This window comes from Andrographis paniculata, unplaced genomic scaffold (genome assembly GCF_009805555.1).
Source record: "Andrographis paniculata isolate CXL003 unplaced genomic scaffold, ASM980555v1 Contig60END, whole genome shotgun sequence".
Taxonomy (NCBI): Eukaryota; Viridiplantae; Streptophyta; class Magnoliopsida; order Lamiales; family Acanthaceae; genus Andrographis; species Andrographis paniculata.
This window is the reverse complement of record NW_026137596.1, coordinates 6,164,828-6,179,334: the sequence shown is the minus strand read 5'-3', so window position 1 is coordinate 6,179,334 and position 14,507 is coordinate 6,164,828. Positions and strand designations below refer to the sequence as shown.

Below are 14,507 nucleotides of genomic sequence, written 5' to 3'. Positions count from 1 at the left end.
CCGTGCAGGGATGTGAGAGAAACGGACGGAAAGAACGAGAAAAGTAAATGAGAAAGGTAAAACGACACCTAGGATTTGGTGTCAAATTTATGAAGTCATTAATGTGTTGATAAACGTTAAATAGTAATTGTATAATTATCAAACTATTTAAGTATTTTAAGATCTATCGTAACATGCAATATCTATACATAAATTGAATAATTGAGATTTGATTTTAATCGTTTAAAACGTAGATCCGGACATTGTTCTAATTTTAAAAATAACTTCAATCGAACAACATTTTCTATGCCAATCTAACAAAATTTAGCAACTACACAATAGGGGATATAATTTAAATGTTGAAGAATCTAGGACCAAAATTTTTTTGGCCCATCTTGGCTCAAACCGGTTGAAAAAATTGTGCCAAATCTAGGTCTATGAAATTTGAACTGTGCTGGACTTGGTCCAAAAGGTTAAAACTTTTAAAATATTTAATAATCATATAATATAATAAAATTATGCTACTTTTCTGTATAATTTTGTACATACAAAAGTATATTTATTTATTTATTTGGGAAAGAATAAATAAATAATTCTTCTTTTTTTTCCCTCAATTTTTTGATTCAAAATATCAAAAAACATAAATATAAATATGCTTATTACAGAATCAAGAAAATCAAACAAAAATGAAAAATATTTGGTGATCCAACTCGATTTGGATGATCTACGTATTGGGGCGGTCAAGCTAAGTATTTGCACTACTATTTTAAAATGTGAATTGCATACATAATATTACATCAAGTATATATAAAGGTATAGATCAAACCCTAGCACGCGGCTCAATGAGTTGGAAGTACTATACCATCCTATCTCCAACTTGGATTTCACAACATATAAAAATAAACATCTTTGAATAATTAATTATTAATGAAAATATCATTTATTATAATTGCATTAATTTAGACTAATATAATTTATTTTTCTTTCCAAAAATAGTAAAAGTTACATGCTTAAACAAAATTTTATTAATATATTATTATTACGGAAAATTGCAAGAACTGCTATATATATAGGTCTCATTATTTTATTTCCTTTTTAGAAAAAAGGATAATAAGTCCCTCCGAGGCGTTAAAAGTATCCTCGGAAAAAGGTATGTGCCACATGTGAGTGAGCGTGGTCTCACCGGTGCTTGCGTGAAACTCACTAAAGCCGATGTGGCAAGTTGTGTGGCCTCGCCTTCGTCTTCTGACATAAAAATTCGCAATTTTGGACGATATGTCAAAAAGACCGGAAATAAACATATTATATTTTTGTCCAAATATAAGATCTACCTTATTTTTCAACCCAAATGTAAGATCTACCTTATTTATATTAGAGAATTAAGAAAATCAAACAACAATGAAACATATTTGGTGAAAAACACTGGAAATAGGTCGTGAGAATCAAGACCTTATTTTTGTCCTTTAGCACCGGAAAAATACACGTGACAGGTACGTGCACCTACGCGGCCTCTCTGCTGCAGACGTGGACCTTGTCGGAGCTATGCCGTCTCACGATGTGTACCATCAGTAGCGTGACATGGAAATTCACTTTTTAAAAAATATATTTTATTTTAGTTTATTATTTTCAACTAACACCAAATTAGTATCGAATTCAGAGCTAAATCGATCCCAACTCAACTAAAACATACTCCAACCATTCGATTTAAGCCTATGATTACATCAACATATACACTTACATATATATACCTCAGTAAGGAGTAAATCTTTGTTTCTTACGCTAGGATAGAAGAAAGACAAACGGAAAAATCTAGAATAGTAAATAAAAATATAGTAAAACGACAACAAAGATTTGATGTTGAATTTGCAAATCAGTAAAGTGTACATAAGGGTAAAATAGTAATTGTATTAATATTAAAATATTTAAAATTTTATAAAATCTGTCGTAACATGCAATATCTATACATAGATTGAATAATTGAAAATTGATTTTAACTAACATGAAGGATTTGGTGTTGAATTTACGAAGTTAGTAAAATATTGCTAAAGGTAAAAAAGTAATTGTATTATTAATATGTCGGAAAAATGCCAAAATACCAAAACCATTTTTTTTTCTTTCCATTTTCGGCATATGAACAAGTTGCAGCTTTGTTGTCATAGTTTTTATCTAGCACCCAAAACAGGAAACCTTCATAGGAGTGTAACACATAATTTTTGAACCAACTTTTGCTTGGTCAAACATATGTGTAATTAATGTTTTGTGAGAAAATTCGAATTGTCTCATGTAGAGAAATGTAGAACATTCAACTGGTGTATGGCCTGAGGTCTGTATGGCATTTAATGCCCCAAATGCAAAGCCACAAACGGAGACACAAACAAATTTTTGTGCAGGCAGATTGTGGATGGATGTTTTGATTTGAATTGTAGTGAAAGAAACAAGTTGTTTTCTCTCAACCTTGGAGTATAGAATCATAGAAGACTCCTGAAGATGACCCTAAGTCAGAGACCCTTGCAGCTGGTGGTGAACATGTTGCTGTAACCACAGAGGAGGCCCGTGCTGATGCTTCTGTCCAAACAGAACAGACTTTGGATGATGTGAACTAGGAGGATGCTGTAAAAGATGGAGAAGTTGTTGCTCGAAATGGAGGTGATATTGAGGAAGAGAAAGATAGAGAATATATTGTTCATCTATTCGCTGTGATGGATCATCTTTAAAAGAAGAAATTTGGGAGTTCATCGTACTTTGCCCTTCCAAAACCATCAAAGCAACCAAAGAGGGAGATCCAACAAGCCAAGGACATCCCTACTCTAGATGAAGGCTCAAAATGAAGCATATTATTACGCTATAGGATGAAAGTACGCTCTTGAAACAGTTTAGACTTCAAATTTTATTGTTGAAGCTCAATTTATAAGAAATGTCTATTCGGAAGTTGGATTTTGTGCCTATCTCGAGGAGATGGACCTCTTGTTTTGGGCTACAGGATGTCAATATTAGTTGGAAGGTCTTGAATCTGAATTCCGTATGGTAGCATAAGATCTATGCCTGAGGAAAGATTTTGTAATTTAGCCTGCGATACTCTAAAATTTGTTATAACTCTCTGAGAACGACAAGTCAAAACTGCCCTCGAAGGTACCGGAGGAATCGACTCATGAGATAGATAGAACAATCTCTGCTGGAATATCATATCATTTGGAAGGATTGAAGTCACTGCCTCTATTCTGACAATGAAGTATTTGTTGGGATTGTGCCTTAAATTATCTTCAAGAAAAGATTTCCAAAAGTTTATGGCAGCCTTAGTCATGAGCATGACTAAGCGGACTTTCCTGTTCTAGATTTGCTTTTATATATCTTGCAAAATCAGAAGATTTAGGAGGTTTTAATCAAGAGTGTGACCAAGATGGCAAAGTTGACTTGGCACCAAATCAGTAGAGTCATAAGCATGATCAAGGAGTGATTTTCTAAGATTCCATATATCCATCCTTCCATATATTGGTGATTGCTATCAATTTGATTTACCTTCTATGTTAGAAGGTAAAAACTTCCCCTTTTGCATAGATATTGATAGGAGGACATTTTTTAGGGGTGAGAGAATTTATTCATTCGATTTGTAACATTGTAAAACATTCAATTCATCTAATGGATTCCTCATCATCCGTGGTTTTTTCCCATTTTGGGGTTTCCACGTAAATCTTGTATTTTTTTGTATTTTTCAATATTTTTGTTTTTGCTTCAATTGTGTTTCGATCAGCTTCCGCAATTACATTGCACCTTTAGGAGCATAAATCCCGAACAAGTGGTATCAGAGGATTCAACGGTTGAAGATGTCGATTGCAAAATTCAAAATCGAGAAGTTCGATGGAAAGATTTCATTTGCTATTTAGAAAATTCAGATGTGGGCGATTTTAGTTCATAATGGATTGAAGAAGGTGTTTGATGGATAGGAGAGTGCATATCTGAATGACGCTGCTTGGGCTGAATTGGATGAGATGGCATTGACTGCAAAACAACTTATGTTGTCGAAAGAAATCCTAAGTGAAGTTGCTCATGAGACCACCACACCAGGGTTGTGGTTGAGGCTGGAGATGCAGAATATTACGAAGTCTCTTGCCAAAAAACTTTGTTTGAAGGAACGCCTTTATAAAATTCGAATGCCCAAAGGTACTCCGATCTAATCTCATCTAGATGAATTTAATACAATCCTCATGGAGTGAGAAAATTGGGATGTTATAATTGACGATGAAGATAAAAAGCCGTGCTGTTGAGTGTCTCGTTACCTCCTTCCTACAAGCATTTTGGAGAAATAATTTTTTATGGTTCTCAAGAAACTCTTTTAATAAAGTTAAATCAAATTTGTAGTCGAAAAAAAAGATTGATAACAATGAACATTTGATTGTGATGGAAAGGTCTATGTTGAAAGGTAATGGAGGCAAGAAAAAATCTCGGTCTAAGTCGAGGAGACCGAATGCGCATAAGAGTTGCAATTATTACAAGAACTATGTCCATGTTATTTATGATTGCTGGAAGTTGAAAAATAAGAATGGAAGGTTCGAAAAATTAAAGAAACCTGTAGAGGCAGCACAAGCTGATGTCGTGCACTCCGATTCAGATGGCAATCCATTTTTGATAGGGGCATCAGAAACTTGCATTAAGAATGACTGGATTTTGGACTATGGATGCACATTCCATCTTTGTCCCAACTGGGACTGGTTTACTACATCCGAATCAAAGAATGTCGGTGTGATATTGATGGGGAATGATTCTTAATGCTCTGTCCTTGGCATTGGTTCAGTCCAAATAAAGACTCATGACAGTTATGTTCATACTCTTACGAATGTTCGATACCCTTCTGATGTCAAAAGAAATTTGATATCTCTTGGAACTTTAGACTCGCTTGGTTATAAGTTCTCGGTTGTAGGTGGAGTTTTAAAGGTGTCTACAGGATCTTGAACAATTATGAATGAAAATTGGATTGGATGTTTATACGTCCTACATGGCCATACCGTATCGGGTTCGGCGGCAGCGGCTTCATCAATGAATGATTCAGACTTCACTCGATTATGGCATTTGCGTTTGGGCCATATGAGTGAAAAGGGAATGAAGATGTTAAGCTCTCGAGATCTTCTTGGTGATCAAGGAATCAAAAAATTAGAATTTTGTGAACACTGTATTTTTGGAAAGCAAAAGAAGGTCGATTTCTTCATTGCCTCTCATCGTACACATGTCGTGCTCGATTATAATCACTCCGACTTGTAGGGACCGCCGAAGGTTCCATCATTTACTGGGAAAAGATACTTATGACATTGATTGATAATTTTTCCCAAAAAGTTTAGGTGTATTTCTTGAGGCGGAACGATGAAGCTTTCAACAATTTGAAGAAATGGAAAGCTCTTGTAGAGAATCTTATGGGTAAGAAAATAGAATTTCCTAGAACTGACCATGGCTTGGAATTTTGCAGTGGTGAATTCAATGAATTTTTCACATTGTATGGTATTATGAGGCATAAGATCTTGCCGAGAAATTCCCAACAAAATAGCATCGTAGAATGAGTCATTGTCAAGAAGTAATTTTGAATATCCCTTTCAAAATTACTCAGTAATAGTAGAAGACCACCTCAGGTTGAGGTGTATGTAAATTCATCATCTGACGACGAAAGAAGACAAAGCAGTGAATTTGAGTCATTGTCAAGAAGTAATTTTGAATATCCCTTTCACTCAGGCCAGAATCTGGACAACATGAATGTTCACGAAAGAAATAATCATGAGAATGGACCCGTTGCGCCCGGAAGGACAATTGAGGATCATTTACAAGGAGGAAACAACACAATGTTGAATCGAACTTTGAGGCCTACTACTAACGCTGATCAGTTTCAGATTCAGCCCGCCATCATCACCATGGTGCAGTCCAACCAATACAATGGATCTTCATCGAATAATCCTGTTGATCATATCACCACATTTCTTGATTTATGCAACACGGTGAAACTGAATGGAGTTTCAGAAGATGCTGTTAAGCTTCATTTATTCCCAATTTCTTTGAGAGAGAAAGAAAAGGCATGGTATAACACCTTGGCACTTCGTGAGATTAGTACTTGGGAGGAAATGCTACGTGTATTCTTGGACAGATTTTTCCCACCGGCGAAAGTATTAGAATTACAAGAGCGAATTAAAGAATTTATCCAAGAGGAGGATGAGAGCTTACAAGATGCATGGGACAGGTATAATTCATTGTTGTCCTAATCATGATTTTGTTGATTGGCAGCAGGTCCACTTGGTTTACAATGGACTAACCGAGCAATGAAGAAATTTACTTGATGCTACCGCTGGTGACTCGTTCCTATCTGTTGGACCTACTCGAGCCAAGGAAATCATCGAGAAGAAGATAGAAAACATGAAGAAATTTCCTGGAAAAAAGGCTGCTCGGGGAAAGGTTAGGGGGCTGTACGAAGTCGATAAAGAAGTAGCAGTGGAGTCTAAGCTTGATGCATTGATGAGGGAAGTAAATTTGTTGAAAAAGCGACAAGCTGTTCCATCTCGTTGCAAATTGTGCCATGGCTGCCATGAGACAGCAAATTGTCACTTATTGGATGGAAATATCCAAGAGACAATGCAATGTGAAAGGACCGAGCAACAAATCAGCGATATAAATTCTATCAAAAATCAGCCAAGGAATTTTGACGGTGCTTCATCTTCATACTACCAGCCTCAACCACAACACTTTCAACCAAATTCATACTACCAAAATAACCAACAATACCAGACTCATCACCAACCGCAATATAATCAAAACCGTAACCAAACCACTTACCAACAGCCGCAACAAATACCAAATCGACCATATCACCCTCAACAGCAACACAATGGAAGAGGACAGGATGATTTGAGCTTGAAGGACTTACTTTTGGCACAACAACATACCATTCACCAATTGCAAGCTTCGATGCGAAATCTGGAAGTGCAAGTAGGGCAGATTGCTCGTGACACTTCATAGAGGCAGCAAGGGACATTGCCAAGTATGCCTGACCCAAATCCAAAAGAGCATTGTAAAGCATTAACACTAAGGAATAAGAAGCAATTACCTGATCCTTATCCGAATTTGAAAGAATTCAGAGATTTTGTCGAGGAATCTACGAATTAGGAAGAAAAAAGGGCTGCTCGCGAAGGTGAGATAGTGGAAAATTTAATGAAGGATAAAAATGATGAACTGCATTTACAAAGGATCAGAGAAAAAGGCATGAAAAAATTGGAGGAAAAATCAATAGAGGAAAAAAGAGAGGCAATCAAGGCGTATCAACCACGCGTTCCATATCAGAGCCGTCTCAGAACAGCACAAGAGGATAAAAATTTCTCTAAATTTCTTGAAGTTTTTAAGAAGTTGCGCATTGCTTTACCTTTTTCTGATGCTATTGCACAGATTTCTGTATATGCCAAATTTTTTAAGGAAATTTTGTCAAAGAAGAGGTCGATCAATAATGATGAAGGAGTGGCACTAGCAGGGGAGTGCAGCACTGTTTTACAAAGAAAATTACCCATCAAGCAAAAAGATCCAGGGAGCTACACAATTCCTTGTATTATTGGCACTCGTGAATTTAGTCATGCTTTATGTGATTTAGGTTCAAGTATAAACTTAATGTCGTATTCAATTTTCAGGGAACTGGGAGTTGGAGTGATGAAACCAACAGAAATGCAACTCCAATTAGCGAACCGCTCCATACGAACACCTTTGGGAATTGTTGATGATGTTCCTGTCCAAGTTGAAGATTTCATCTTCCCGGTGGATTTTGTCATATTAGATATGAAAAAAGATCCGGACATGCCTCTTATTTTAGGAAGACCATTCTTACAAACTGGGAGTGCAACGGTGGATATTGATGATGGAAAAATCACTTTAAAGGTTGGTAAGGAGCAAGTTTCTTTTGATGTGGCCAAGGCAATTCAAATGCACGAAGGATGCGATGATGTTTACACTTGCAACCAGATCACAGCTGTATATCTAGAAAAACAGGTAATCTCACAAGAATTTAATGCTTTACATTATTCTTCCTTTCATTTAAAAGTTGCCCAAGAAGATGTTATGGAAGTTAATTCAAAGGAAAATCAAAACTTCAGAAATAAGGACACATTTGGATTAATTACACTTTAACATAGGTATATTCCTAAGCTGGTCCCATCAGTTGAAAACGCCCCTGATCTTCAATTGAAACAACTTCCTATACATCTTAAATATTTATTTCTTGGTGAAAATAATTTTGGGTCCTAAATATCCAAAACTCTAGAAAAATATAAATCAACTTTTAGACAAAAAAAATTGAACAAAAATTCCATGGTTCATCCAAAACCAACACACGAACCAACAAACAAAATTTTTATTAGTTTGAGATTGTTTAGAACCCAAAAAGGCCAAATTGCTAAAAAAACAAACTATTTTTTAGACTCAAACTTGGACAATTATTATTTTTTCTTATAAATTGTCACTCTGGAAAAATATATCCTACATATGTCACTTTTTTACGATTTTCATCCTCTAGCCGCGCGTCGAATTCAATCTCCGTGCAGGTATCCTACGGGTGTCGGTGCGGGTGAGATTGTGCTGCGGAGGGAAAAATTTGCAAAAAAAAATGACACATGTAGGACATATTTTGTTAGGATGATAATTAAACAACAATAGTGATAATTGTTCGTAGGTACAAATACATATATATATATCGTGAATAAGTTTAGTATACAACAATTAAGAAACAAATATATGAACTAAAATATTTTCTTCAAGCTTATACATATTGAGTTTCATTGGTTAGAAAACTAGTGAACGTATAATAGCATTGATCTCTTTTTGTTAGAGCAAATATCCATTGATCATTGGTTATTCTATACTATTCTTGTTTCCAAATATAGGACGGCAAGTAAAGCCTAAAAAAATAGACACGGTTACAAATATTAATCCAAACGCAATACAGGAAAATTGAATATGAACTTAAAAGTTAAGACCCAAAAAAGTCTGGCCCATCTTGGTCAAAACCGGTTTTTAAAAAAAAAAAAGCCGTGACGGATCTTGGTTTCTAAAATTCTGCCCATGTTGGATTTGGTCCGAATTGTTAAAATTGAAAAAATATTTTGAATTTAGATAATTTTAAAATATTAAATAATAATATAATGTAATAAAAATTTATGGAGTTTTTTTTTTTTTTTTTTTTTTTTGTATAATTGTGTATATACAATAGCATTGGTAATTATTTAATTGTTCTTCTTTTGGAAAAATGAAGTAAATAAGTCTTATTTATTTATTTATTTTTATGACTTTTGTGATTAAAAACAACATAAAAATATAAAACTTGCCTTAAGCAAAGTTTCATTAATAAATTATTATTATTATTATTATTATTATTATTATTATTTAAAGAAAAGCAAGTTGGGTAGCCAAATTCATACAGGATTGTGTTCGGGCTTAGATTTTCTTATCCAGTTTAAAACTTGGCTTAGTGTGACACCTCGGCCCGCAAGTCATGTAAAGTCGGGCGTGTTGAAATTTCAAACTAGTCCCACACAGCGCGCTTCTGTTCTCACTCACACGACCCTGGGAGACCAACCAGGGGTCAACCATCCTCAAATTATTTAGGGCAAGCACGCTTAACTGAGTTCTTTTAGTAGAGCTCCCGAAAAGGAATGTGCACATTGTTGACATGGGTAGTATATTCAATCCATTTAACCTATATTCAAACTCGAATGACCTGGGACCGGCTCATTCACGGGAGTTGGCCTAGCACCGGCCCAACTCTGGGGGTATTACACTTAGCCTATCTGTCACCATCCAAAATTAGGTCGGACCAGTTCAACATGAAAAAATCATGTCGACTTGCCACTTCAAACTACCAAAAAAACCTTCATTTTCTGATCAGGGGCAGAAATGTATGCCCACCAAAAATTAGCACATATATTGATCCAAAGTCTCCATTCAGACATCATTGCCACCCATTGTTTCTTCTGCAGCTGTTACGCCTTAAACTTCCTAGCTTCATTATGTTCTTTCTTTACATAAATAGCATCACAAAGCCCTGCACATTTGTGTGCAACATATTTCTGCAAGTATTTTTCCATTTCAACAGTGCTTATATATCTCTAATAATATATTTGTGGATCCATATATGCATAACAATGCAATTGTTGTCAATTCAAGTTATTGTACCTCCAAGAACGATAAAGACATAGTGGAACATTGTTGGCCGTAATTCATAGAAGTGGTATTTCTTACTTGTGTGTTTTGATATTTTTAAAATATTAAAAAAAAAATTGAAGTAATTTTTTAATACAACATGAATATATATATGATTTTATAATGTTAATTAAAAGTTTTGTTTGAATATAATATTTTAAAATTAAATTAAATATATCCTATTAAGTGATTCTCATTTTATATGAATATATATACAGATACATAAATAACATTTACTCTCTTTAATCTGAAGTCAAATTGCACTTGCTCGAACCAAGATGATAAATAAATATTAGTAACATGAGTATATAGTATGAGGTCAAGAGAAACCAATATACTCAGATAAGACAAACTAAATTTCAATTAAGGAATGATAATAATAACTATTGATATGGATTTAAATATAATTAAGACATTCCAGCCTTCGTTATTTTACTTCTTTTGTATTTCTTCGCATATGCCTGCAAGAAAGCAAGTATTATGGTTAAATTTATGTCACAAGATACGATGTAGCAATGTTATAAATCCTCTTAAAACACTAAAGCACAAAGTTAGCACAAACCTTGATAAGATCAGAAAGCTTTGACTGCGAAGCAATAAGGTATCTTTCCATATCTCCTCCGAAAGGAATTTCTGATCTTCCAAAACTTTCACTAACTTTATATATTGACTTCTTAACTATTATCTTATGTGCCTCTCTACTCATATGTCTGCAATTCCAATAGGGCTTAAGAAGATTCTTCAGATGTTCTATGAGAGCCAATTGAACCTCTGTTGGATCTATTTATGATTTTTGTCAACTTCAATGATGTTCTTTTGGAGTTTTTTCCTAGTTTCTGTCTCCGATAGAAATCCAACACTTCGTCCATTTCCTTCTATTCTTTGTGGATTTGAATAAATGGGTATGTATGGAGTATACCTTCAATTTCAATAGATGCACACTTTTTGTGATAAAGTCGCACAATTCTTTCACGGCACGACAAATTATAAGTGAAAGAAAAAAATATTGCATGTGTAAATAAGTTATTATGTATGACCAATGTTGTATAGACATATATATCTTAGAAAAGTAACAGACCTATATGGGTGTGCTACCCCTACATTGGAAGAACCACAATTGTATTGCTCCCGTCTCTAGTTATCGAAACCCGGAGACATTGCTTCGCATTCTATAGGGAAGTTGAGCTCCTTTGTGTTCCATCTAATAAATAGACAAAATAGCAACTTGCAAATTAAATTAGATATGTCCAAATATGAATGCAAGTTTTAAAATATCAAAAATATCCATATATACTTTTACAATATTTACAAGACATGAAGAAATGACATAAAAAATAAAATGGCTTGATATAGCTCATTATATAAGTCTAGACTCCTAGATTTCATCGTCCAGAAATTTGAGTATTAACATCAACAGATTTTAGGGTTTGCTTTCGAGATGCCTCCCTATCACTTTCAAGTAACTACGTATTTAGAAGCACAACTTCTTTGGCGGGTATTTTTGCAAAACGTATGGCTAGGTGTAACACAAACTTTATTATGACTTTAGATTTAACTTCAAATTAGATTAAATTTTCCGATACAATTTGGTAATAATTTGAAACCAAATCTTCCAAGTCACAATTTCAACTTTAATTTGACCGGTTTCAATTTTTAGTCCAAACGTATTCAATTTATAACTAGTGGTGGATTAAAATATTGGGATTAGAGGACTTTATTCAAGTCCGCTAAAATAAATTGTCTTTGTATTCCTTCAATTATTTTGTACAATTAGTTTTAGGATAATATATATTTATATATATATATATATATATATAAGATTATGATTTGAGGAGAGACCTTGGCAAGGTATACACTAGCTTTTTCTTGGTTAGATAACATATATGGTTTTTGTCAAACTCTTCATAGCCTTTTTTATTTTTCATTCCATTTCAAAAAGTTGGCGTTTTAAGTATGGATTTTGGATGTGTTCTTTGGTGTTTTTGTTTTAATTTTGTAAATTTCATTTTGATGGTTTTTAAGTAGAGATAGTCATTAAATACAATAGATTGTATAAAAAATAAAACATTTGAGTAAAACAATAATAATAAAAAAATAATAATATGCACACATGAGTTTTGAGTTTGTGCATAGTTTTGAGTTTTTATGAACATGCATAAAGGATTTACTGTGTTGCGTGTGTTTTTGGAAAACCTTTATAAAGCACATAAAATATGACAAACATTTTTATACATCTTTATTATTATTATTATTATATAATATTAAGGATTATCATCTGATATAATGTTATCAACTGATATAATGTTAGAAGTATTCGAAAATTGAAATTTTTTAGCATTTTTTATTAATTGAATAATATGAAATTTATGTTAAAAGTATGAATCTGTTCACAAAATTCAATACTACAATACAAAGTATTACTATTTTTTATATTATTCATACAATTGCTCTTTCCTAACATAAAAAAAATATATTTATTTAAAAAAAACCGTGAACAAAGTTTATACCAGTTAGTCTTAGTAGACATGAGCATTTTCATTGTTGTTTTTTTAATCTTATGTGTGACTTATTTAATTAACAATGTTTTTTCATTTGTTTCATCGTGACACCATTCATAAAATCCTTTTAGCCATTGAACTTTATGTATCCACTGATAAAAGTTGTTTGCTTGTATGTTTATTATTTAATCTGTCATATTAAAACAACACATTCATAATATTTATCAAACAATTATATTTATTTAAACAATATTAGTAAAAACAATTTTTTTTAATAAAACAATACATTCAAAATATTATCAACTACTTTTGTGACATTTTGGTTGTAATTTTACTATTTCAAAAAAATTTCTACTCAAAATTATCAAATCAAATACTTAATTTTCAATTATTATATTATATTAAAATTAATTTTATATTCAAAATATCGTATCAATATATGTTTATGTCAACAACTATTTTAATTCAAAATTTTACTATTTAAAACCAAAATATAAAATGAAAACCCACAAATAAACACACCTCTTGATTTTATTGTTATCCAGAGAATTTTACTTTTTTTTTTCTTGTTAATTCTTAACATATGAATTTTATCTGAGACATTTATTTCCACTGCTTACCAATTAATATATATATATATATATATATGTGTGTGTGTTGTGTTCAAATCATTTTCTGTCATCCATGCCACTCTTGATTTGTATCAACTTGATGCATTATCCTTTTTCTATAGTTTATAAAGAGTAGGTTTTTATTTTTTTATTTTTTGTCATTTCAATAGTGATTTGAATATGATGTTTTTTTTAAAAAAAAATAATAATATATTTTTTTATATATAGAAAGTTATAATAATCACATAGTTAAAATTTAGTACCAATTAAACTCAAAAAGAGCACTATTTCTTCTCTATAATTTTTTTGGTTGTCAAGGGGGTAATTTTCCAAAATTTGAACTGATGTCTTAAGCACTTTAGTTTATGCTCCATATCTGTTTAGTTTGTAACCATTCTTATTTTCAGGGTGTTTTCTCTTAACATTTTTTTCCCAATTTTCGATTGTTCAGCTTTCACATTTTCGTAAAATAGTATGTCAAAATACATTTTAAATAAAAAAAGAAATTCTCCGAAGAATAAACCCTTAGTCTATTCATCCATCTTCTTTAACTTAGGTAAAATCAACTTTACTGTCTCAATGTAGGACAATGATTGAAATTTTTCAATGGCTTAGGACTAGATAGTTGTAATTTCTAATCTAAGACGGGAAAATGATTTGATACAACATTAGATAGATATATTTAAAATAATGGACATTGATATTGTATTGAATCTATGAAGATCAGCCATGTTGGGTCAATTCTAACCTTTTATGTAATATATATTCCTCGTGCAAGGATGAAAGAGAGATGGGCGGAAAGAACGAGATAAGTAAATAAAAAAGGTAAAACGACAGCGAGGATTTGGTGTCAAATTTATGAAGTCTGTAAAGTATTGATGAGGGTAAAATAGTAATTGTATTATTATTAAACTATTTACAGATTTTACGGTATATCGCAACATGCAATATCTATACATAGATTGAACTATTAAAATTTTATTTCAATCGTTCAAAATTTAGATTAGGACATTATTTTTCTAAAAAAACACTTCAATCGAACAATAATTTCTATGCCAATCCAACAAAGTTTATTTGCAACTACATAATAAGGAGTATAGTTTAAATGGCTGAAGAGACTAGGACCGAAAATATATTCGTCCGTCTTGGCCCAAACTGGCTAAAGAAATCCTGCCGGATCTAGGTTTATAAAATTTTGTACCGGGCTTGATCA

General features: G+C 32.7%; 1 protein-coding gene across 1 annotated transcript; it reads left to right on the top strand.

The window, feature by feature from the left end:
• Nucleotides 1–7,158: 7,158 nt before the first annotated feature.
• LOC127259548 (uncharacterized) lies at nucleotides 7,159–8,882 on the top strand. The gene is made up of 3 exons (XM_051286929.1): nucleotides 7,159–7,980; nucleotides 8,504–8,554; nucleotides 8,871–8,882. The coding sequence occupies exons 1-3, from the start codon at nucleotides 7,159–7,161 to the stop codon at nucleotides 8,880–8,882; spliced, it is 885 nt and encodes a 294-aa protein (XP_051142886.1).
• The last annotated feature ends 5,625 nt before the right edge of the window (nucleotides 8,883–14,507 follow it).

Coding starts and splice junctions, on each gene's coding strand:
- LOC127259548 (XM_051286929.1), top strand. CDS start 7,159: ATGAAGGATAAAAATGATGAACTGCATTTACAAAGGATCAGAGAAAAA. Junction 7,981..8,503: donor CTGTATATCTAGAAAAACAG/GTAATCTCACAA, acceptor TTCATCCTCTAG/CCGCGCGTCGAATTCAATCT.